At 39.3% G+C, this 27,192-nt stretch overlaps 1 protein-coding gene across 1 annotated transcript; it reads right to left on the bottom strand.

The window, feature by feature from the left end:
• Positions 1 to 7,311: 7,311 nt before the first annotated feature.
• Positions 7,312 to 26,038, bottom strand: LOC308634404 (uncharacterized protein). The gene is given in 5 exon segments (XM_081268235.1): positions 7,312 to 7,767; positions 7,770 to 9,012; positions 12,194 to 12,442; positions 20,151 to 21,707; positions 25,206 to 26,038. Coding segments are annotated over 5 exon segments (3,246 nt in total). The 5' UTR covers positions 25,211 to 26,038; the 3' UTR covers positions 7,312 to 7,575.
• Between the last annotated feature and the right edge of the window lie 1,154 nt (positions 26,039 to 27,192).

The following is a 27,192-nucleotide window of genomic DNA, read 5'->3' as shown; positions in this document are numbered from 1 at the left end:
CCCTAGTTTAGCTTGGTATGACATAGATGATATACAAACATCTATATTAATATAAATGCTGCCAAAACATACCAAACATATACCTATACTATATGCATAAGAATACAAATGAAAACAAAGATCTTGTTGTTTTTGCTTTAAAATTGTAGTCATTAGGGCTGGGGATGTAGTTCAGGGGTAGAGCATTTGCTTAGCATGAATGAGATCTGGGTTTTACTCCCCAGTCCCACAAAAAAACAATTTAATCACTAGATAGGTACAAAGTTTGGTAACTTACAAAGATGGCAGGGATCCAACAGAGAAAACAGAGGCCTCCGAAACAGCCTGAAAAACAGCTCTTAATCAATCTAAATTGATTATAGGGCTCTTTGAAAAAAATCCTCTTAGAATATCTCCTTATTGGGTTTTGTATGAAACATTTTTAAAAAAGAAAATTTTATCATTTGCAATAATATGAATGAAACTAGAGGACATTATGGGAGATGAAATAAGCCAGGCACAGAAACAAACAAAAAACATAGTGTCACAGATCTTATATGTTGATAAAAAAATTGAACTCATACAGGCAGATTAGAGTGGCGGTTACCAGAAGCTGGTGGCGTAAGAGTTGGGGAGATGTTAGCCACAGGAAACAAAATTTCTGTAAGCTAGGAAGAATTATCTCAAAAGATCTATTGTACAACATGGTGACTATCCTTAGTAACAACACACAGTACTCTTGAATATCACTGACAGTAGATTTTAAGTGTTCTCACCTCAGAATGTAAGTATGTGAGGTAATGCATACGTTAATTAGCATGACTTAGTCATTTCAAAATGTATACATATTTCAAAACATTATGTCATATATGATAAATATGTACAATGTTATTTGTCAATTAAAGAATTGAATATTAATTAAACACTCATATTATTCTTAAACTTATATAACATACTTTTTTTTATTCACATACATTTGAACTTATATTTACAAGTCACATTTTTTTCCGCATTTGAATTTTTCCTTTGTGTTCATTTGCAGGTGAATGATTTCTAGGGATGGGCATATAAATACAAAATCAGACAGGACTAGATTTTTATACCCATACTCAGAAAACAGATTATAGAATGTATCCAATTTACTGGTTGGTTGCAAGAGTAATAAAAGGCTATCAATAAGGAAGACACTATATAATATTTTTTAAAGCAGCAATAATAAATAGAAGGTGACAAAGTTTTCTTATTTTATACACTTGAAACAAGAGCAACCATTTCTTTAAACAGCTGTGTTGAAATATAATTCACACACCATAGAATTAATTCATTTAAAATATACAATTCTACAATTCTAGAAGATTTTTCATTATCCCCAAATGAAACCCTGTACCCTTTAGCTATCATCCTTAATCTTCCCCACACCCAGCCTTAGGCACCTACTAATCTATTTTTGCCTACTTTGGACAAACAAAATCATATAATACTTTGCGTGTCTGACTTCTTTCACTAAAAATAAGGATTTCAAGTTTCATGGATGCTTTAGCATGTATCAGTAAGTATTTAACTTGTTTTAATTGCCCCCCAAATTTGATTGTATGGATGTACCACATTTAAGATATCCATACATTAGTTGATGGGTTCAATTTTTGACTGTCATGAATATTCATGTTCAATACAAGTTTCGTGAAGGAAACTTTCACTTCTCCTAGCTATATATCTGGGAATGGACTTGGTGAACAACCTGAGGACTGCAATGGTTTTCCAAAGAGGTGGCACATTTTACATTAAGAATGCTTATTCTTTTTTTTAGTATTTAATTTTTAGTTGTAGTTGGAAATAATACCTTTATTTTATTTATTTTTTTACTCAGTGCTTAGGATTGAACCCAAGACCTCCCAGGTACTAGGTGAGTGCTCTACTGCTGAGCCACAATCCCAGCCCAAGAATGCTAATTCGTGAAGTGTGAAAGTAGATTGTTTTATCTAAGTAAGGGGTAACTAACCCAAGCCTGGATGCAAAACAAAGCACAGTCAGGAAAATTAGTGCCTGGGAAAGGGAGATTCTTCTCTCCTTTGTAGTCAACAGAGAACCTGATTAACACCACCCACTCCTACTTTTTAGATTATAAATGACTTCCCCTCAGATCTAACTACTTTTCTTTGAAGTGTAAACAACCCTATGGAGGCTCAAGGCCTAAGGCTAGAGATTTCTCCTGAAGGCCTTGTAAGAGGATTTCTTCCCCTTATCACACAGTTTCTGAAACCCTGTTCACAACCACGTAGCATTTAGACAAGAAAATTTATAACACCAGAGAGCCTATAAATGTTGTGAAAAACTGGTGATTGTAAAGGACGGTGGAAAAGCTCCATATACTCAACAAGCCAAAACAACCGTTTATCTATCCAAGATTTTATTAGCAGGACCTTAGCGGCCAGTTGCAGAAGAGAAGGGGGTTGAGAGAGAGGTGGAGAGGGGAGGGGAGAAAGAGAGGAGAGAGGAGGAAGAGAGAGAGAGAGGAGAGGAGGAAGAGAGAGAGAGAGGAGAGGAGGAAGGGAGAGAGAGAGGAGAGGAGGAAGAGAGAGAGAGAGGAGAGGAGGAAGAGAGAGAGAGGAGGGGGGAGAGAGAGAGAGGAGAGGGGGGAGAGAGAGGAGGGGGGAGAGAGAAAGAGAGGAGGGGGAGAGAGAGAGAGAGAGAGAGAGAGAGAGAGAGAGAGAGAGAGGAGAGGGGGGAGAGAGAGAGAGAGGGGAGAGTAAGAGAGCAAGAGAGTAAGAGAGCGAGAACGAACAGGGTGTTGATATTTATGGGCTTAAAGCAGGATGAAGAGGAGCAAGGCAAGTGGGCTGCTACTTCTTCATTGGCTGAGAGTTCGCACCACTTCAGGGACTGGAGGTGCGCCATTCAAAGTTTGCGCTATTCACAGGGATTGGAGGTGACGGTTCGTGCGCCTTTCAGTGTGTCATGGACCTGAGCTCCCGGAAGAGAAGCGATCCGGGAGCCATCTTTACCAACAGTGATGGTGCTCAGAATCTGAACTTTTGTTTTCCTCTGGGCCTGCCAGGTGTAAAATAAAGTTTGGAGCTTTCCTCTTTTTCGAGAAGCTTGCTGCTTCTCGACCAGTCTGTCTGTTCTTCACAACAAGCTCTCACAGGTCTAATTGCAGAGAGAAAGCTATCAGAAGAAAAATTTACTGATATGAGCTTCATACTTGATCAAAGGATAGACTGAAAAATGAAACCAGACTGAATTGGGTGTTATTCAACTATTCAAGTTGTAGTTTATAAGCTTGCAACACAAATTTGACTTGAGAGCTTATGAGAAAAATAGAATCTCAGACTCATTCAAACCTATCATAATCTGAATTTTAACAAGATCCTCAGGAAATTGTGTGCATATGAAGGTAGGTTCTGCGCTTTAAAGCTCCAGAAGCATTGGTATGGCTATAACTCTGGATATTTCACCAGTGGTAACATTGAAGATAAAGTGCTGGATTGCACACCAAATTCAGTGCCAGGGTGATGGAGCATTCAAGTATGTTCCCGGCATGCAAGTCATTTCCTCTGCCAATAGTTCCCTCCCTATTCCTGTAGCACCTTCCTGGAGCACCTGCATAAGTCTTTTCCAGAAAGCCTCCACCCCTATTATGTCTGACCTATGACCTCATTCTCTTGGTCATCCTAGATCCTGCCAGGGAGGGATGTTTGACTTGAAATGGGCCAAACTGATTTCTCCCTGGAGTTTTTAATCAGACAAAAATGATTCTAGGAAATCTTCATTAAATTATGGAGATAAGTGTAATCCAGGAGGGCTTTTTTTTTCCAGTTTATTCACAGAAATACAAAGTCATCTCTAGAAAGAGAAACTTGAAGGAAGAGATATGAGAGAGGTAGGAGAAGACGGAGAGATAGGGAATGAGAGACCAAGAACTAGGTGCTCTGAGGTCCAGAGGGTGAGAGGAGTTCAGGCATAAGAATTTTACTCTTGAATGTTTTATTTACCTGTGACACATATAGCCAGTGCCTTCTATGGGAATATATGTTTGGACTCATCTGATTGGCAAAAGTCAAGGCAGATAACCTTCACTATTAGTGAGGACTATGGAAATGGTATTTCTCATTTGTTTCTGGTAGGAATAATGAATTACTCTTTAATACTTAGAGAAATCAACTGTCTACTAAAAGTTTTACATATTATTTAGACTATTGCATATAAAATATTCTAGTAAATTGTAGGTCTTCTTAATCAATAATTATAAAATATATTTCATAGTTTTAAAATGTTTTAAGTTTTAAGTGGATAATAGCATGTTTTGTTTCACTAAGCCTAAAAATGTATGTGTAAATTTGAGGTTTTTTAATGCAATATTTAATGACAAATTACTGCGCTTAATTTTAAAATGAGAAAATGGAAAATGTATACTCAGCAGTTTATAGCTCTTAGATCATAAAGTTTCTGTTCTATAAGTCAGATACAAAATGTTTAAGTGTGCTCCATTCTTTTTTTTTTTTTTTAGTTGTAGTTGGACACAATACTTTTATTTTATTTATTTTTATGTGGTGCTGAGGATCAAACGCAGGGCCTCACACATGCAAGGTGAGCATTCTACTGCTGAGCCACAACCCGGCCTCAGTAGGCTCAGTTCTTTGGAAGGGTATGACAAAGACTTTCCAAATGTTTTTTACTTAGATTAAATAAGTTTGAACACTTTGGAGGATCTTTGTACTTTGTACTCGCAATCTTCCTGCCTCAGCCTCCTGAGCTGCTGGGACTAGAGGCATGTGCCACCATGCCTGGCTAGATGTCTGTTTTTGAGTCAATTGACATGAGTTGGGAAGAAAGAGGAAAGTAGATAGTGACTCAGTGTCCTGTTCTTAGCTTAGTGGAGAAGCTGAGAAATCTCTTCATTGAGAAATTATAAGCACTACTTACAACTAAAATGGGAATAAGAGAAATTCTCCTTACTTTTTCATTTGTGTAAACATACCTGAGAACATCTTTGGCAGGTATGCCGGTACTCTCAAGGTGGAAATCAAACACAGAGATGTTTTGTGGACAGTGGACATTGATGATAAGGGTATCAAAGCAATACAAACAGGAGATAAAGTCAGATAATCCTGACAAACTTGTTCACCAGCACCGAGGAGACTCCTGATGCACACTTGCTATTCACCTTGGTGAGCATGTGTAATGTACTGGGAGATGTGGTTAAGAGTCAGGGAAGTATGAATGAAGCCCAATTCATGTAACTTTGTTTGCTATCCTTAGATAGAAATTTCAGGGAAAATGAGCTGCAAATATAATTTTCTTTATTGTTTTCCAATCATTTGTTAGCTTTAAGTCTTCAAATAAATACTGAGTTTAATATATTAAATCCCTTCTCTACACTTTCTCCCATTTACCCTCTCAGGACCCTGATCCAGCAGGGGTTTGCGGGTGTGACATGCAATAAGAAGATTACATGTGACTGATAAACTTTCTTAAGCACACACAGGTTTTAATGGTCTTCTGTCTTGCCTTTCATCAAGAACATGCCTGGATTTCTTTCCTGGGGACCAGACAAAATAATCGGTTACTTAGGCAAAATGAGCTGAAACTTCCCCTTGTCTGATGGAGTGAGTTTATCATTGTGCCTCTATGGCTTGCACTTTCCACTAGAGAGCTTTTGAAAAGGAAGAGAAACTTTTGGGCTTCATGTCTCTTTCTATTATTTACATAATAAGGAAAACTCCAACACATATTTGGATTGCCTCCAGGCCTAAACAGAATTAGTGACACTTCCTCATCTCTCATAATAGAGATTGGAAGAGAGACTATGACAAAAAGCACAAGATTGAACAGAGAAACGGACAGCACCCCACACCCTGTCAATGTGGGGGGCAGGGTGTTTGTGTGCACATGTGTGCATGTGGCAGGTGATGGGTATAAATAGAAGCTCTCATCTCTTAAGGCTGTTCTATTTGTGATTATGATATCAGACTAGTGTAGCTTATTTGGGGCCAGTTCATACTCGGCACAATATTTTACTTATCAGAAGTTAAGTATAAAAAGACATAAGATACAACCAAATTTCAGATAAACCAGAACACTAATCTCAAATTTATTTGTTAATAAAACCTATGACTTTTTTCAGAAATTTTAACTGTTTACACTGATGATCTCAAATATATGTATTTTCAACACATGAACTATTGTTACAGTAGTTGAAATTTTTAATTTAAAAAAATGTTGAATTTTACATACTGTTTTAATTGTTTAATCACAAATACTAATATAAACTTAAATTTATGAAGATTTTTAGAGTTAAAAGAAGTGTTTGTATCATCTAATATGCAATATTTCTTAAGGGAGAAAAAAAAAACCTACCATTCATTGTCAATGTTAATTCCTTAAGACTTTCCACTAGGCCTTTAGTCACTAAGTTATTCTTCTATTCAGCTGCTCTCCTATCATCTCAAACCTGAGTTCAGCAAGGCATTTTTGAAGAAAGCAATTACAAAGAAATTTTCCTAATAGTGATTTCAGTAGTAAATATTTCTTTCAGTGATTACAATCTACAAAGAGAAACCAGCGCTCCCTTCTCTCTCTTTTGCTTATCCTGTGTGAGACATTTGCTTTTCCACAGAGGTCTTAAAGAACTGTATATTTCAGTTTCTAAATGACACATATAGTACAGAATTCCTTTTTCTTATTTACATGCTGTATTACAATTTTAGGGAGGGCAGATGGGAGGCAGAATCTTCCCACGGGCATCCTGAAAGTCATGAACTGTGGCTGCTTGATGGTCTCCTAGACGGCCCCTTCTGGATTTGACTTGGTCTTTACTCTCACTTTTTTTCAAACAACATTTCTACCATGGTGCTGAGGGCCATTACCAAGTAGGAAATTTCCTTGCCAGCGTACCCCATGTTAATTTCGCTGTTGACATTGCATGTTAGGTGACCCTGCCCAAGGACGAGGGTGGATCCAGGATTAGGGTGTATCCTGCAGTTTGAGGAAGTATCCCAATCCTTGGGTTTAGGGCGTTCCCGGTTTAAGACAAGTTTAAGGCGTTCCCAGTTTAAGACCTTGGATTTTAGGGAAGTTCGATGTTGAGGATTATTGCTGCTGGAATTAGGGCGTTCCTGCTGCCTAAGCTCCTGTTGAACTCTCGTGAGATTCAGAGAGCATTTTGGGAAATAAGCCTCGTGGAGTAGGTGAATTGGGTGGCAGGAGAACGGGGATTGCGAGAGAACGTGTGTGGAGGCCGGTGTGAGTTCGGGAATAAAGAATTGCTGTTTGAATCTACAAAGCTGTGTGGTGGCTCGTGATTCTGTGCCCAGCCAAGACTGCGGCACCATGGGTAACAGGAAAATGGAATTCATGCTGCATGGGACACTTGACATTGAGTATTGCCTAGGGAACAAGAGAAAGAAGGCAGGCAGAGTCGGGGGCGGGGAGAGGGAAAAGGAGAGAGAGACAGAGAGAATGAATATGGAGTTGAGCTGTGGATGGCACAGGAGGGTTCCCCCATAACTCCAATCCAGGACTATGGCCAGTGTCTTAGTCCATGCTGTGCCACACCAGTCATTTAACTATTTTGAATAACAATGTGGTGGAGGGCTTTCAGCCCTGTGCCAGCTGAAGCCCTATGGGCACCGAGTCCCTGTATCTCATTCTCTGTCTGAAGGGATGAAGCTTTGAGTCCATCTCCCTCTCAGAGTCTTCATCTGCTCTTTGCATTTCTCCATTCAACTCCTGAAGCAATGCCAAGAGCTGCAAAGCTTCGGAATCGGCTTCATTTTTTAGAAAAGTCGTTATTGGACAATCTTTTGCAGTTTAATTTTGATCTTTTCTTTCTCCTTTGATTCCTCATTTATTTTCAGACCCTCTAAGTAATGGTGGATGGCCTTTTCCTTGCATTTCCTTTGATACAATTGGAAATTGCCGTATCTCAGGTGGAGCAATTGTCTACCCACAGGAGTAAGCTCCTTCCTGAATTCTTTTTGGAAGTAGTGGTCTGCTTCTTCATATTGACCTGCTATTGCATAGAGGGCAGCAATATAGCTACAGATATGCTGGAAATTTTCATTTTTCTCAACTTTCTTTAAGTGATCCACCCCTTGTCTTACTAGTTTCTGTAACTCCTCTCTTTCCCAGACGTTTTCATTCTGTCTTCTGTTCTCTGTTTCAAGGACTTTTGACCTATAGCAGCACCCAATGTAGTAATGCAAATAGGCATTGTCTTGCGTGTGTTTTAAGGCCCTTTTTAGCAGTTCTATAGACTTATCTAGGTCAGGTTTTTTTCTATAAAACTTCGCTGCAGTGCACAATACATCCATTGCATCTGGAGCTTCCTTTAAGGCTTCTTCAACCAAGATCTCTCCTTCATCCTTTTCATTCACCTCTTGAAGTTTTAGAGCCAAGAGGACTTTAACATACTGATTGTGTGGATTCAGCTCCGTGGCTTTCTTCAGGGTCTCAATGGAGTTCTGAGATGGTGGCCTGTTATCCAAACGGTAGCTCGCGATGGCCCATCCAAAGGTGGCTTCTGGGCTCTTTGGGTTCTTTTCCAAAGCCTTCTGGAAACACATCTTTGCTCCTTCATTTTGACTTTTTGTGCACTTTAACCGAGCCCATCCTTCCTCACACTCAAGCTCAGGACTCTCAATTCTGTAGGGGCTGGAAAACTTTGCACAGATGTGTTTCACCTTGTTCACGTAGCTCTCAGCCAGTTCGAATTGGCCCATGTGATAGTAGACCCAGGCATAGTTTCCCCAGGTGACCAGACTTCTGATCTCTGCTTGGTCTTGATACTTTTCCTGGATTGACTCTTCAGCTTTCCCCAAGAATTCCAGGGCTGCTGTATGTTGGCCTCTGTGATGCTTTATGTAGGCCGATAGGTTGTACATTGTGGCTTTAAATTCATTGTTCTGAAACTCACACTTGTTGAACACTCTGTTCTCGAACTCATCCAAGGACTCTTCTCCCTCCATCAAGTTCCAGGTGAAATGGCATTTTAATTGCTGTAGGCTGTTTGCCAAAGATTCGATAGTGCTCTCACTGTTGGGAAAAGAAAAAAGAAAGATGGACACTTTGAGACACAGTATAGAATCATCTGTCAAGAAGTGGGATCATAGCAAATAAAATATTTTCCTCTATTTTAACATAAATTTAAGAAGAACAAAATTTCCTTCCAATGTTTTAGCGTATATGTTAGTTTCTACGTGAGGAAGCAGGAGTTTGGTGACAATGGACAGCAGAATTACAGAGATGGACATGGGTCTGTCTGAGATGAGGCTAGTTTTCCCAGAAGAAAGCCATGTTAGGTAATTCTGACAGGGCTGCAAAATCTTTGGAAACTGATTTCAGCAAAGGATTAAAATTTTATTTAGGTAGTTTGAAAAGAAATAATAAGATTATTTAATTGCTTTTTGTTTGTTCTTCATCTTTACCTAGTATTTTGGAAAACTTAGTTTCATAGATTTCTATTCTTTCTGGGACCCTGTTTTGCAGTGCTGATTTAAATTTCTTGGATTTTTTTTTTTTTTTTTTTTTTTTTTTTTGGTACCAGGGATTGAACTCAGGGAACCACTAGGCCACATCCCCAGCCTTATTTTGTATTTTACTTAGAGACAGTGTCTCACTGAGTTGCTTAGTACCTCACCATTGCAATTCTATCTGAGCCTCCTGAGCCACTGGGATTACAGGCATACACCACTGTGCCCAGAAAATTTCTTAGATATTGTTCTAAAATTTGCTTCTATTTTATCTTCTATATTCTTAATTCCTTAGTTCTTATTAATTTGCCTTAGGGAAAAAATGGACAGCAGAATTACAGAGATGGACATGGGTCTGTCTGAGTTGAGGCTAGTTTTCCCCTAGCTTTTTCTCCCCTTCCTTTCCTCCCCCTGCCAGCTGTTACCATGGAGCCCAGTTGATAACTTATCTTATTACTTTCCTCTAATCATTTCAGCTTTTAGTATATCCTTAATAAAGTTTCTATCCAAACTTTTTGAGCTTTTGTCAAATTAGTTTTGTTTTGTTATTTTATTTTGATAGTTTATGCTCTCATTATTTTGCTGTTGAATCTATTTTAACCATTTAAATTATTTGCAGTTATTCTTAATATTTTCTCATTTCCTCTGCTTTTATAAAATTCTATCTCTTAATATTATTATTATATATGTTAGCAATATCTTTTGGAATAAAGTATAATCCTCCCCCCTTCTACTTCTTAGACTGGTGGTTTCTAAGCTTAACGTGTCTCACAGAGCTGATCTATTAATAATTTGCATCTCCTGTTTTAGTTTTCTTTTGGAATCTTATTTTTCCTCACTTGGGGTTTCCTCTTAGAATAGGAATAAGGAGTGTGGCTATGGGGGTCACTGAGTGCCTGATTGAAACACACACTCTAGGACCTCAGTTCAGCTTCCTAAGTCATTATCTGTGGGGAGTTGAGTGCAGGAATCTGCCTCTAACAATTTCTTTAGGTTAATTATGACATATGCACAAGTTTGAATGTTGTAGGGACAGACAAGGCAAGGCACCGAAGAGAGCAGGAAACAGTTTTATCTGGCTGCAGCCAGGTTCAGAGGGCATAGCTTTTGCTGTAATCAATCAATCCCCTGAACCCTGAGTTCAGGGAGTTTTATACCCAGCATGTAAGGGGAGGGGCTCAGAAGTTCACATTCTGCAGAAGTTCACATAAAAGCAGCTTTTTCTTTCACTGTTCTGGGCAAGTTAACCCTTCAAGGACAGCACCTGAGAAGGAGAGAGCTTCTTCTCCCCTTCCTTTCCTCCCCCTGCCAGCTGTTACTATGGAGCCCAGTTGGTAACTTATCTTAAAAATGTAGACATCTCTGTGAAGCCCAGCTCAAGGACAGAGGCCTTGTTTGCACATTTCTACAAACTACTATACTGGATATGTTTGTGAAAAACTAGTAAGGGGGTGTCCAGCACCTGGAGTGCTGATTTCTTCCCAGCCAGTGACCAAGTAAGATAGGGCAACACGAAAATAGGAAGTTTATCTGCATTGAACTCTTTTTTAGAGATTCTCTTGCTGACAGTCCTAAAATCAGCCATGGTAAAGATTTCTGGAGAAGCCCAGTTAAGACTTTTCTATGGAGAAAGGAGGTGCCACTTTATGAGAACTACTGTCTAAGAGCACAGTGGTAAAACCCAGGGGAAAGAGCCCATAACTAAAGAACAAGTACAGTGAAAAGAGGAACTGATAGTTATTAAAAGATTCTAAGGTCAGTCCATGATAAAATCCTAAAAAATAAGAATAAAGTTCATACAGATTCTGGGTGATCATAGAAACAAATCTATAAACATCTTAATCTCCCCCCCCCCCCCGTTTTTTCTTATCAAGCAGATACTTAGACTAGCAGAGAAGTGCCATTTCAAAGACAGAGATTGGAAGCCTGAGAGAAGAAATCAGTGCATCTTCTAGGAACCAAGCACTGGATTCCAGAACTCTCCTCCACCCTACTCTCAAACTAGAGAAACAAAAGCTTTCCTTCCTTCCCAATGAGTTAACACTTTCTCTTCAGGACAATCTCATGTTTCTAGGCTAGGAGAGGATTTTAGAGGTGAGGACTCTTTTCTCCACTCACCCCATCTTCAATTCATACTCTAATCCATCATTTGTGTAGGGCACAGGAGGAGTAAAATATTTCTGTTTAGTTACCAGCCCTGTACAAATGTGAGATGAATGGGGCCATTAAAAGAACTTTCACTTCAGCAGGAAGTGAGGTTGGTCTTCTGAATACATCTTCAACAATATCTACTGAAAAGAAATCTTTTGTTAAATAATACTTTTTATTATAAGCCCTCAACTTAATCTTTTCCAATAGAAACAAAAGAGGGATAGTTTGTAAGAGCAATTCCCCCAGACCCATCTTCATGACATGAAGACTCCAGCCCAATTAAACATCTCTGCCTGCTTCTGTCTGACCTCAGCTCTCAGCTCCTGCAGATCTTAGGAAACCGGACTTTGTGCCGCTTTAATCCGGCAAGTGCTAATAAAGCAGATGAACAGCTACAGATAAAACAAGTGCTGATAAAGCAGATGAACAGCTACAGATAAAACAGATTAACGGCTACAGAGATCCAGGTGTAGGTGTAGGAACCCTTCAAGCAAACAGAACTGGTTTTGCTTGGGAGAAAGGCTGCTTAGGATTTGCATTCAAATGTGATCACACTGTTACTGTGTGAATAGAGAGGGGCGAAGAAACTTTACCTCATGGTTGCTGTGCAGTTTTCCATTGTGCTGAAGGGCTGCAAGTTCAGGCTGCTGTGCGCTTCAGAAACTTCCCTCCTCTGCCTCTGATAGATGCTGGAGAGATGCTTAGATATATGCAAGTCGGCAGTTACTCTTCCTGTTTCTCTGCGGTTGACTTTACAAAAGAGAAATTGAAACTGGAAAGTGAAATCAGGACTCTTTGCAGAGAAATGATCTTGAGTAATAAACAAGCTTTTCGGGAACCAGATTTGTTACAGTGAGTCAGAATGATCAGTTCTAGATCTAAGGCATCCTGGGAGCCCACTGTGGAGAAGAATACATTTACAGAATACCGGTCCCCATCATTACCATGTAAATCCACCCTCATGCTTAGGACCCACAGGCCACTGTAAGGAGCAGTTGCCAGCCACAGGGCAGGGCTTTTTAGTCTGTTTCCTTCACTGCCACTGCGAAACCAGTCCCTGCATTAATATATGCACAGTGCATGGTATGGCAGACATTCAAAAAGTAGTTGTTAAATGAGTGAATACATGATTCAAAGCATGGGCTCTGATGTCAGTCTACCTGCATTTGAAATCAGTCTCCGTTTATATGCTATGAAATTTGGGGGAATTATTGAATGTCTCTGCCTAAGTTTCTTTGATTGCAATTTGGGAACAATACTGCTACCAACTCATAACGGTGAGACGACAATTAAAAGAGTGTTTACATGAAATTTAGAATAGTGCCTGGCACCTAATAGCTAAATGCTAGCTTTTATTGTAATTATTAACTAAAATCACTAACCAAAGAGACAAATGGAGTCTGTATCTGTATCTGGCAAATGGAGTCAGTCTCTCTCTCTCTGCTTTTTGATCATTTGAGCCACTTCCCTCTGCCACCACTCTTCTTCCATGATGTGTTGCCTCACCTTGAGCCCTGAGGAATGGAGCAAGCCACCTATGGATCTGAGAACTCTGAAACCACGAGCCCCATATAAACTTTTCTTCTCCTAAAATTGTTCTGGTTGGGTCCTTTAGTCACAGCTGGAAAAAGCTGACTAAAACAACTCTAAATCACAAAAGGATTATAGTTTACATAAAGTATTCTTGTCCTGCTTGGACAAAAGTAATAACACCAGAGGCCTTTTGCACGGAGAAAAGGTGATACATACTTCCCAGCAAAACTGAGTCAGAAGATGGTTTACTCAACCTTAGAGAAAGTCACTTATCTTGATTTTCTGCTTAGGTCAGGGTAGAAACAGAAACTATGCTTCTTAAAATCTTCTACCCTTTCATTAGGATCCACAGCTGTACCTATCCCAGTTGCAAACTCTTAACTTTTAAGCCTCACTCATAAATGACAAATTATGAGTTTACAAATTCTAGTATTCGTTTATAAAAATGTGTAGGTATAGAAGAAAGCTGAAATAGGAAACCAGGGACACTTGTGGGTTTTGTTTTGGTGTTGGAGTTTGCATTCAAGAAAACTTAATGGAGTCTGGCATAGTGGCATACATCTGTAATCCCAGTAACTTGGGAGCCTGAGGCAGAAAGATCATAACTTCAAGGTCAACCTGTACAACACAGTAAGGCCCTATCTCAAAATAAAATTTTAAAAAGGCTGGGGATGTAGCACAGAGGTAGAGCACTTGGTTAGCCTGTGTAAGACCCTGGATTCAATCTCCAGTTGAAAATAAATAAATAAATAAAAGCCATACAAGAGTAACTGTTGAGTAGGAATGTTTAAATTATAAATAAAGGCACAGAGGTCAGTACACTAGTGATCAGTACACTCTGAAATGGTTGCAGATAACTTTTTTCACCCTTCAGAACTCTCTCTGGCCCATGCCTTATACAGGGCAACTACAATAGAGATGCACCTTATAGCTTGTTAGTGCAAGAACACTGAGTCTCATTGCAAAGTAGAAAGTGGAAAGGATGGCTAGCTGTCTTCTACTTGAGGAAAAAATGTATTTAGTGAAAGTTCTGATTACTCTGGTTACCACAAGTATTTGTGCATCTTTTCCCTAGTGTATAGGCCTAGGACTGTACCTATTTTAGCTTGGTTTGCTTGCTATTCCCAGAAAGGGGAAAGTCACCATGAGTATCTGCATTGGCTATAGGGAAGTAAAATGCAATACTTCTCACACTATGATCAGCAATCAGCATCAGCACCATCTGGAAACTTGTTAGAAAGGCAAATTCTCACACTCCTTCCTAGACTGATGGAACCAGAAATCCATGTATTAATAAGCCTTCCAGATAATCCCAGCAAATTCTAAAGTCTGAGAACCATACCATATATTGAAAGTTTAATGAAAATACTTTTACTTCTATGAAATGAAATACTATGCTTTTCTATTGAGATTGTTTTTAAATTGATGCTCTTTTTGTTATGTATCTATGTGAGGATTTTTGTCTACCTAAGTGAGCCGCAGGCTAGTCCAATAGTGTTCACACCTATATGACCTGTAATGTGTGAACAACGTGCTCCCACCTGATTCAGCGTTCACTCCTCTACTCATTCATGAATACACATATTTAAAAGAATCTTCCAAAAAAAACTTTAAGAAGATATAGTTAATAAAACAGCTCATTCATATTCTTTTTGTAAAAGTTGCTATAGTCTAGATAAGTCTCCCCCTCAAATACCCATGTTTTAAAGGCTTGGTCTCTAGCAGTGGCACTTTTGGAAGATGGTGCAACTTTTAAGAGGGAGAGAATCTAGTGGAAGGAAGTTAGGTCATTGGGAGCATGCTTTTGAAAGAGATATTGGGGTTCTGCCCCCTTTCGGTATTTTTCTTTTCTTCCAGGCCACTATGAGGTGAGCATCTTCCTCTGCCACACCTTCTCCATCATTTTGTACTTCCCTGACACAGGCCCAAAGGTAATGGGGCTAAATATAGCACAAAATAGACTAAGACATTTTCAATGTTAATTTTTTGAGAGTATATTTGGACAGTTTTTGATTGGGAATGTGATAGAAGTAAATGAATTTACTTCTTTATAGCCCTAAGCAAATAACCCAAAGAAAATAAGCTTATGTAGAGGTAACTTGGACCCTTATCCCTGTTAGACTACTAGGGATATTTCATTCACTCATTCTTTTTTTAAATACCTTTATTTTGTCTAATTGTTTTTATGTGGTGTTGAGGATCGAACCCAGGGCCTCACGCATGCCAGGAGAGCGCTCTACCACTGAGCCACTACCCCAGCCCCCTCATTCTTCATTCATATTTTCAACCAATGCTTATGATATGCAATGTGCTAGGCACCTCTCTCGGCTCCTGGGCACATCCGTACACAAAGATCTGTCTCCCTGAGTTTAATCTACCATAAAGAGAAGACAATAAACACAATTGTTGTGGACTGAATTGTGTCACCCTTCTCTTCTCAAAATTCATACACTGAAACCCTAACCACCAAGGTAACTATAAAGACATACAGCCTTAGGGAAGTAATTAAGGGTAATGAAGTAATGAGTGCTAATTTGATAGCACTCATGTTCTTATAGGAGGAGATACCAGAGATTCCCATGCCTGTGTGCCCGCACACACACACACTCACACACACAAAAGGCCATGTGAGGGTACAGTGACAAACTGGCCATTTGCAAGCCAGGAAGAGAGGCCCCACCAGAAACTAATCTTTATGGCATCTTAGTCTTGGATTTTCAGCCTTTAGAATTGTGAGGAAAAATAGTTTTCTGTTGTTTAAGTCACCTAGTTTGTGATTTTTTTTTTTTGTTATCGCAGCCCAAACAAAGTAACACAATAATAAATAAACTAGATAGCATGTGATAAGTGCTATGGGGAAAAAAAGTGAGTAGAGAGGGTAAGGATTATTATATATGAGGGACGGAAGGGGCCCAAGGTCTAACAGCCACTGAGTTATACAGCTGGAAACCTCTCTAAGCCTCAATTTTGTCATTGTTAAAATAGGAACTGTATCAGTTCTTACCATACAAGGCTTAATGAAGATTAAGTGAATCACTGTATATAAAGGGCAGAGAATAGTGCCTGGCACATAGTAAATGTCCAATAATGGAGAGTCATCTCTATATACTACTGCCACCACTACTATTTGGGAATGGCATTTACTTCTAGGGCCAGAGGCCACCTATTTAAAAGTGGTCTATGCTCTACTGTGGAGCATTGACTATATAGAACTGTCAGTATTGGTGGATGCCACTGAGTTGCTAGATCACATTCTTTTTCTTTTTATCCTTTTTCTTGGCCAGGATACTATTTTAGAAGAAGAGTTAGCATCTCTGTATAAAGGGATACTTCTGTTGCCAAAAGCGTTGGAATGTTTAACTCAAACTGAAAATATTTTAGAATTGGGGAAGATCAAGGTTTGAAAAAGTGCTCAAAAGAGAAAAAAATGTTGCTCTCTTAGGGTTACTAAATTGGTATAAGGCTAGCTGCTATAACAAAGATGCTCTTGTTCATATAACCATCCCAGGTTGGTTTTCCTGGACAGCTGGTAGTCTCTGTGCAATGATCCAAGGAGACAGATTTCTTCCAACACTTCTTTTCATATTCCATTAAGAAGAGTTAGTATATTCTCCTACACAGAAAGGGAGGCTGAGAAATGTAGTTCCTGAATAAGATTCCTCTATCTCAGTGACAACTTTGTGCCACAGAAGATGAGTACTGGCTTGGGTGGATCATGTGCTGCTTCTACCCCAGCACCCTACTCTTGCTTTAAAGATCCACATGTACCCTCCCTGCCAAACATAGAACATGCTCAGACCTTGGCCAAAGGAGCCCATCCAGAATCAAGGCAATCACTGCCCTCAGCTTGTGGTCAGGGATCTGTGAGTGAGGCACTGTCCTCTCCAATGGTCTGGGTAAGATTCTTTGTGGTCTGGAGATTCAAGAATCAAAACCAAAGACTAAAAGTCTAGATAAAACTAGCTATTTCATATGTATTATGTGCAGTACTAGTGCGGGATAATAAGAAACACACCCAATTGAAGAGAATGTGGAAAAAATCTAGAGATCTATGGCAGTGATGAAACTCTGCTGGATGGGTCTTTTGAAGATCCACTACCCTGGCAATGGTGAAAATTTCTTGATTTGATCCTGGTTCTGTCATCTGATAGGAACTACCCTGCCATTGTTCTCCAAACACCTTGCTTCATCCTCTGGGAAGTTCTTTTTGATATTTATTCTCATCTTTGCACTATGGGATAAGGGTTATGTTTTTACTTTGTTGGTCCTAGACCTCCTGTAATCAAATAGGACCTTTGTTAATAATGTTCTTTAAGGAGAACATTAATTAATACCCTCAAAGTATGTCTCCTGCATTTGTTTCGTATTTGATTCTGAGAATCAAAAGTTGTAAAAATAGATTATCATGAAAATATCAGAAAGGAAGAGGGATATGAAAAAGTCCACATAAAAGTACAAGAGACAGCATAAGTGGTCAGAAGAAATGTACAGAATGTTCAAGTGTTCACTGCAGGTGTATGGATTTCTTCTTTTCTTGAAATGAACAGTAGGGACATTTCCACTTCTCTTGTGAGCTGCATTAGCAGCGCTCTGGAAGCCAAGCTTCTAAGGTACTCTTGGGTTTTCCCACCAAACTCTGCCTTTTCCTCTACATTTATTGTGTGCTTAACAAAGGACTTTAGGCAGTGATCCCCACCACATATTCTAGGCCAAACACTGTGGGTTAAAATTCCATAATTTTATTATGAAATAAAAGCCTTGTTCCCTCCCTTTCTAGAGTTTGTAATCTGATTGCAACATTAAATTTGAATGCATCTAAAATGACAGAGAGAGAAAGCCCATGGGAAATGAATAGCACAGGGAATGTATGAAACTATTCTTGCTTTATTGGAAATCAAGAAACCTGAAGGGCACATGTGTTCTCAGCGGGAGCTGTGTCTTGAGAACACCGTGTGTGAACTCTTGGAACACTTGAACTGCTGTGTGAACTCTTGGAGTCAGGCATATGCCTTTCAACTTGGAATTCATTCATTGCATTACTTGACACCCATTGGGAGCCCACTAGAAGCTTGTTGCCTAAAAAATTAATTTCCTAACACTGATGACAAAAGAATATAAAAACCAAAAAACCAGCAAAAATCATAGAGGAGTGGTCAGAACAGTCTCCTCAAAGGGGACTGATTGTCCAAAAATCAGTTTTGATGAACACAATTATGGATAAGTGAAAAAAAGAGTTGGAGGGCATTTTGTGTGTCGGGGGGGGGGGGGCAGGTGGTTGGTAGTAGAGATTTGCAAACATCAGTGTGGGCTTGCACACATCAGGAATGGAACTGTTTTGTGCAGTGGCTACTAAGGAAGGGATCACAGCATTCTGGTCTGACCTTCTTTGTCTTGAATTGGGTTTACTTTGTTTGACTACATAATAGATGGTCTGGGAACAAAATTCAAACAGACATACTGTTGAAGGTAAATCTTCCCAGACAACTATCTCCCTCTCTAGAGACTACCTTGGAGAGAAAAATCCTTTCCCAAATATTTTGTGCCTATTCAGGTGCTCTTAATGACAATCAACCATTCCCCTCCTACTATATCCTTTATTATTTTAACAGCAACACACGATAGAGCCTGTTATGACATGTCTTTTTTCCTCTTTTTCCTTCTTTCATTCCTCCTTTCCTCCCTCTCTCCCTTCCTTCCAACAATGTTAACATGCTATATACACTTCTGTACTTTTATCTATTTATATTTAAATATATCTTGGAGATAAGAGTTCTATATTTTTACATTTTGAACTCCTTTATTGTTATTATTTGCAATAGCCACATGATATCCCATGCATGGAATGTTAAAATCAAATTAAAAAGTCCTCCAATGAGTCATTTTCAGTCCTTTTTAGTTCTTTGTTTTTATAAACAAAGCTTCATGAACACCCACGTACATGTCTTTGCATGCACATGCAAATATTCATATGAATGGAATTGCTGGTGCAAAGATTCAGATACTCTTTTTTATTTTTTTATTTATTTAATTTTTTTTAATATAGGACAGCGGAATTATTACAATTCTTATTACACATATAAAGATTCAGATGCTCTTAATGACAATCAACCATTTCCCTCCTACTATATCCTTTATTATTTTAACAGCAAAACATGATACAGCCTATTTATCTACGTTCTTGGTAGTATACTCTTAGGAAAGATATTTTTCTTGCTGATCTGAAATAGCCTCACTTGCAGTGTTGGTTTGAGTTGCTTTTTATGAATGACACTGATAATCCTTTCATCTGTTTAAAAGCTATTTTCATTTTCTGCCCATTCCTGACCTTTGCCCATTTTTCCCCTTGGGCTGATGTCTTTAGGGTCTTGATTTACAAGAACTATTTCAATATTAAGGAAATTAATTTTTTTAACCTAGTAATGTATAGAAATATTATCATTTAGTTTGTCATTTACCTTTGGACGTTTTTAAGGTATTCTCTTCATGCAAGATATATTGTAATATAGTTGAGTTTATTAATAGTTTGGGGTTTTGTTTCATATATACAACTTCCAGACCCTAAGATTTTTTTTTAATTATCTCAAGAATTCTTAAGGCAATTTTATGATTTCTATTTTTTGAACACTGAAAACTTTGATTTATAAGGAATCTTTTTTGAAGTTTAAGAAGCCAGGAGGTGGGACCAGTCACCAGGGGAGTTCTAGTTTCTTTTTTCTCAGCAAATACTGAGTGACTACTGTGTGCCAGCCAATGTGCTGAGCATTGGGCCAGAGAATCTCTTGGGGAATCTGGTACACAATGAGAATAAACCAGGGTCACATAATCTCAAAGCAATATATCATCCATATGACAGAAGAAAAGTTGATTCTAAATATCTGCATTTGCATGAGAATTCTCAGAACCTGAAAGAGAGAGAAACAAGTGAAAAGCCTAGTCATCTGCTCAGCTCTCTCCAGCTGGGGCCTGCCTCCCCTCCACCCCACCCCCCTTTCAAGACTAACACACAGGACCTCCTACGCCTCTTTCTTCTTCTCCTTTACCTCCCTCTGAAGTGCAGAGACCTGGTAGGAAGGTCTCTGGACGGCCTTCTGCTCTGCTAGGTGGTGGGCCCCACCTGTACCCTCTGAGGTTTCATTCCTACCCATCCCATCCAGGGACACAGAAGGGTCAAATCTGCCAGCATCTGAGGCCGGATTGCCCAACGGGCATCCCAGTCCTCTCCCAGGGCCTCCAGCTGTTGATTGCCCCTTTCTATTCAGTTCCTGGATGAATCTGGACAGTTGCCACCCCACAGCATCTGAGGCATTTTCAGAGAGTCTTTTATTGGCGATTCTCCTTAGGTTTATGATCAGTTTTCCCTTCTCAGTCAATGAGCCGTGTATGTTCAAGCCTGCCAGGTAATGGTGGATGGCCGCGTCGTCACTCAGCCTCTGGTACTGCTGGAAGTTGCCATACCTAAGGTGGAGCACTTGTTTCTCGGCAGGAGGGAGATCCTTACTGAATTCTTTCTGGAAGTAATACTCGGCTTCATCGTACTGGCCTGTGATAGCATACAGGCAGGCAAGGTCCGAGCAGGCCCGGGGGAGGTTGATGTTCAACTCAACAACTTTCTTAAAATGATCCACAGCATTTTTCATTATTTCCCGTAGTTTTTCTTCATCCTCATTAGTGGTGCACTTTCTTGACCTCTGTATTTGTCTGATTTTTGCTCTGTAGCAGCATCCAATCTGGAGATGTTGGTAGACATTGTTGGGTACTGATTCTAATGCCTTTTTGAGCAATTCTATAGCTGTGTCCAGGGAGCCTTTATTCCGGTAATATTTAGCAGCACTACAGAGTACATCTGTTGGACAAGGTGTTTTCTTCAAGGCCTCTTCAACCAACTGGTCTCCTTCAACTTCGGCTTTGTTCTTGACCTTTTGAAGAGTCAGAGCCAGGAGAACATTAACATATTGGTTGTTAGGATTCAGCTGGATGGCCTGTCTCAGGAGGCGGATGGTGTTTTCGGTTGGTGCTTCGTCACCCAGACGGTACAGTGTGATTGCCAGTCCTAGGGAGAACTCAGGATTGGTGGGTTTCTCTACCAGAGCCTTCTCAAAACACTCCTTAGCCCGTTCATAGTATTTTTCTCCCCATTTTAAAAGTGCCCATCCTTCTTCACAGTCAATCTCAGGGCATTCGATTCTATAGGAGCTTGCAAATGTCTTACAGAGTTTTTCCACCTTGTTGATGTAAACCTGAGCTTCTGAGAATCTGCCCATGTGATAGTAGATCCACGCATAGTTCCCCCAGGTGACCATGCTTCTGATTTTGCCTTGGTGGCCCTGCTGCTGCAGATTAAACTCCTCTGCCCTGCGAAGGTATACCAGGGCCACCTCATGCTGGCCTCTGAGGTGTTTAACATAGGCAAACAGATTGTACATGATCGTTTTGAATTCTGTGTTTAGAAATTCTACCTGATCACGAACTCTGTCTTCTAAATCCTGTAAGGAACTTTCTTCATCATATAAATTCCAGGTAAAGTGACATTTCAGTTGTGGTAAGATATTTTCCAAGGAATGTTTGGCAATTTCACTACAGGGGAAGAAAAAGAAGGAATTGAGGATGACAGGCAGCAGTAGCAGGAGGCAGTGCTTTTGGGGCATGGGTGCTTGATCACATCTCAGATACAAGATGAGAAATTTGAGACTTTTTTCATTATTCTCAAATACTAGTAGCTCAACTCTGAGTCCCATGCCCTCTTTTTCATTCTGCCTCAAACAAGGTGGTGAGAGAAAATTAACTAATGGACCAGACATGGGGGAAGGAGACATTTTTGTCTCACTAACATGGGGAGCCAGCACTCACCCTGAGCAACACTAGCTAACTAGCTAATCATTAGCTCAGTGTCCTGGCCAGGCCAACCTAAAAGTGCAGGAGAGCATTTCCTTCCACCACAGTTAGATTTGTTTCTAGATTTACTGGGTTCAAGTCCCTTCTGCCAATCTGCCCAAATACTTGTAGATCAGTCAATGACCTGCGTATGAATAGAGAGAATGCTCTGAGTCCTTTTATAGGAATGGAGTGTGCATAGAAAATTAGTTTATTCAGGTTGTTCCATAGTGAGTATTTTATCCATCTGAGGTTGGGCCTATGAGGATAGAGCTATTTATGTCACTGTCCCCATTGATTTGCTTTGCTGAGCTGGCTCATAGGACAAATTTAAGATCTAAAATAATTCAAATGCTTCCTACTCCTTACCTGGATGGGTACCACCTGATGCCATAGCCCACTACCCTTTCCCCCTGGTTAGTGGCCAAATTCCCTGTAGCCACAAAAACAACAGACACAGAAGGAGAGAAATCTGGAGTAGATGAGAAACACACCAAAAATTCTACTCACAAAAATCAAGGAGAAAACTATACACAGAAAATAAATAATACAAGCATCATTTTTAATAGCTAAAGGGTTCTAACAAATGGTAAAGAAAATTCTAATGTGAACAGGTCATTTAAAATTTACCAACATATATGAAAAAGGTCATTGATAATCAAAGAAATGCAAATTAAATGAACAGTATTATTCATTTATAATTTTTAAAAAATCAAATCTGACAAGAATATGGTGAATTGGGCATTCTCATACAAGAGTACTTGAAGAATATTTTGACTAGAACTTGTAGGGTATTGTTACAAAATTTAATAGGTATTTTAGACATAAAAACTTGAATTTTAGGAATGTACAAAACATTAATTATTCAATCAAAGGTTTCGATGGTCTTTTGATATGTCAACTTGGCTAGGCTGTTGTCCCCAATTATTCATTCAAACACTAATCTAGGTGCTGCTATGCAGGTATGTGGTAGATAGGATTAAAGTTTATAGGTAGTTAATTTAAGTAAGAGAGAGAGTGCTAGATAATCTGGACAGACCTGAATTAATCAATAGAAAGGCTTTAGGTGCAAAGCTGACCTTCTGTAGTGAAGAAATACTGCCTGGGACATAACTACAGCCTGTGCCCCAGGATTCCAGTCTGCCTTTCTGGATGGTTTGTCCCATGGATTTCAAAAGGCTGTCAAACCCTACAGTCCTATAAGCCAATTCCTTGCAATGTCTCCATTCTAATGTCCACCAATTCCTTGATATGTCTCTTAAGACATATCTTCTATTGCTTTCAGTTCTCCGCTTAAACACCAGTTGACTGAAAGGTTAATGAACTAAGGAGGCTCACTGCAAAGATAGTTACAATTGCTTAAATTTTTAAAAAAACCTAGATGATGTTCTATACAAAAATATTTTTAAAAGCTGGGTGCAGTAGCACACACCTATAATCCCAGTGTTGGGGAGGCTGAGACAGGAGGATGGTGATTTCAAAGCCAGTCTCAGCAAAAGTGAGGCGCTAAGCAACTCAATGGGGCCCTGTCTCTAAATAAAATACAAAATAGGGCTGGAGATGTGACTCAGTGGTTGAGCACCCCTGAGTTTAATCTCTGGTACCGCCCCCCAAAACAAAAATTTTAAAGTATTGTAGGACAAGCAATTGAACATGATACTACTCTAGTTCCTTCCTTAAAATTCACTTTAGACTTCAATCCACAAGGAAAAAAGAGGAGTACAAAATACAATAAAAACTTGAAGACAAACAGTAATTGCTCACCAAACCCAAGAAAAGTAAATCTACCAGCCATGGGAGAAATTTAAAAAAGCAACCTAATGTATAATGCAGAATTCTTCAAAGGCTCAGGTATTGGTAGCACAGAGTGCTGCAGAAGTGTGTGTGTGTGTGTGTGTGTTTAAAGAAAGTTCTACGTTAGAAAACCAATTTATAGTGCCTAAAATCTTAAAAATCAAGAAAAACCAATAATCATATTATTTAAGTATTTTACAAAACAGTCACTAAAAGACTTACACAGTAAATAGTAACCTGTAGAGAATGGGAAATAGGGTGGAATGGAGGTGGGGGGGAGACTGCTATTTTCCATACATTTTATAGATCATGTTGACTATTTAAATAGTGTGAATGTATACATTTGATGAAACTGAAAAATAATGAATCTGGTATAAGGTGAGGGAAAAAAAGGAGAAAGGAGAGGGGAAGGAAAAAATGAAGGAAAGAAGAAAAAAAGAAAGATACATACATATACTCGCACAACTTTTTTTTTGAAAAATTTTCAAAGTTGACGATATATATCACACTTAGTTTAATCTTATCTTTTCACTTAATAATACACACACACACACACACACACATACATGCATATATGTAGTTTTTTTTGTTTTTTTTTTTTCTGGTTGGTGATATTAGGCGCGATACGAATTTTCCCCTTATACTTGATGATAATTTCTCAACATTTCTTTAGTGTGCTTTTTGTATTTTTAACCTGAGAAAAATCTTTCAGGATTCTAGTTTGTCCTTTTACTTTTTAAAGACCACTGAAGATATAAAACAAAACAGAAAGGGAGTGCATGGGTGTTGGGATTAGTCACGCCCAGCTTCTCCGGAGGCTCTGGGGGACTTCAGAGAGAGAGGATCCTTGCTTAGCGACAGACTACGGTTCCTTGAAAAAGAATTGCTCAACGAAATCAGCTCATCCCCTACCAGCGCTGCCAGCGCTGAGCTCTGATAAAGAAGTACGCCACCCTGAAAAATTATAATGAACACTAACCTATGCTTCTGGCTGCCTTTTAGATGAAGAACCTAAAAAACAAGAGCCTGTAAGAACATTTCTGCCGCTTTTGTATTCCTAACTGATGAAGATGTGGCCGCGATGAGGGATTCGGATAGCCCGCCCCTCCCCCTCCGCCTACAACAACCGCGACGTTCCTGCCAGCTCCCGGTCCTGGCCACTTCCAGTTTAGGATTTCTAAAAGCTTCCTTTAGGGGAAGCCTCTAGGAGCCCAGATGTGCCACAGAACTTAAAATACCAGATTTGGGGGGGGGGGGGGGGAGGAAGATCATTCTTTGGATTGTGGCATGCAGCATATTTAACCAGATGTCAAAATCTAGCACTTGAGAAAATCTGCTTTGAGATTTTCAATGGCATTAGACGTAATTTGAAGGAATCAATACAAGAAGAAAAAAAAAATCCTTTACCTCATGGTCGCTGTCCTGCGGTCCTGCAGTGTTGTGGCGAAGGCTGATTTGCTGTTCAGAATTCTGCCTAAGGGGACTGCGGAGCCCAGAGGAAAGGAAGCCCCGTGCTGTTAATGAAGGGTACCTTTATGTGTATTTGCAAATATGAAATGGAGCTTGTTCCTGGCAAGTACTACTAACTTTCATCTACACTGGTTTCCTGCTGTAGGAAAAGGAGACTTTCACAGGGAAAGCTTTTATTTTTCTGGTTGGGGACTAAACTGGGATGGAGTGTTTGGAGGAAATGTGTGCAAGGCAAAGGGAAATTTACTAGAGGGAGGATCAGGAATGTAGCCATGGGGGAAGTGTAAATCTAAAAATAACCATTGGACTAGGATGGTTTCTGGAGAAATGTCACCACTAGCTAATGGTGATCAAAATTTTCATTCAGGACTTCATTCAACTTATTCATTTACCAGATTAATAAGAGAAGATGTGCTATGGTTAAGTGCCCGTGGGTTTAATCTCCAGACAATCAATCAATCAATCAATCAATCAATAATTCAGAGAGCTTATGCTGCCTGCCCAAGGAGGGAAGTTCAGGTCTGTCTGACTCTTACATTCTCATTTGTTCATTGTGCTTGAGATCAAAGACACTGGATCTAAATCGCATGGGTACCAATTTCTGCTCTGCCATTCACTACTTGTGTAAACTTGTATCCATTCTTCATCTATAAAGAGAATAGGAGTTCACATGAATAAGTTATTGTGGAGCCTTAAAATGGACCCCAGCACACGATGGCTGCAAAGGGAGTATCTGCTCTCACTGTTGGATGTTTGGAATCGAGTTTTAGCATTGACTCTAGTTCCTGGCTCTGTCACCAACTGCCTTGACAGACAAATCATAAAGCAGGCCTCATTTTTATTCTCAGAGAAATAAACTAATTAGCCTGGATGATCCTTCAAAGGCCTTTCTCAGTATAAAAATCTGTGACTCTAAAATCTCATGGATCTATCTATATCCTGGAATCTAGTTCCCACCATATGTACAAGTTCTCAATATCTGGCCCTATGATGGATCAGACCTCATAGCCCATGGGTGTGTCTTATTGCCAAATATTACCATTGATCCTACCTACCTTTAATGCCTCCTCTCAAGTAGACTTTTATGTCCTAAAGTAGTTCCAAACTGAGATGTCTTCATCAGCTATCAAGTTGTCTTAATTAAGCTATCAGGTAAAGTGTAGTGGTGACATGCTTGGGCTTGGTTTCTGGAATCTTTTTTTAAAATATTTATTTTTTTTTTTAGTATTATGTGGACACAATATTTTTTTTTACCTTGAATTTATTTATTTTTATTTTTTATTTATATATGACAGTGAAATGCATTACATTCTTACTACACATATAGAGCACAATTTTTCATATCTCTGGTTGTATACAAAGTATATTCATATAAATTTGTGTCTTCATACATGTACTTTTAGACAATAATGATCATCACATTCCACCATTATTTCTAACCCCATGCTCCCTCTTCCTATCCCACTATTAATCAGCCTTCTTATATCAAAGAAAACATTTGGCATTTGGTTATTTAAGATTGGCTAACTTCACTTAACATTATCTTCTCTAATTGCATCCATTTACCTGCAAATGCCATGATTTTGTTCTCTTTTATTGTTGAGTAGTATTCCATTGTGTACATATGCCACATTTCTTTTATCCATTCATCTATTGAAGGGCATCTAGGTTGGTTCCACAGTTTAGCTATTGTGAATTGTGCTGCTATAAACATTGATGTGGCTGTGTCCCTGTAGTATGCTGTTTTTAAGTCGTTTGGGTATAGATCGAGGAGAGGGATAGCTAGGTCAAATGGTGGGTCCATTCCAAGTTTTCCAAGGAATCTCCATACTGCTTTCCATATTGGCTGCACCAGTTTGCAGTCCCACCAGCCGTGTATGAATGTACGTTTCCCCCGACATCCTCACCAACACTTACAATATTT

This window comes from Spermophilus citellus, assembly GCF_964194105.1.
Source record: "Spermophilus citellus genome assembly, chromosome: 15".
NCBI lineage: Eukaryota > Metazoa > Chordata > Mammalia > Rodentia > Sciuridae > Spermophilus > Spermophilus citellus.
Note: the sequence above shows the minus strand (reverse complement) of the source record. Positions and strands in the feature narration are given on the sequence as shown.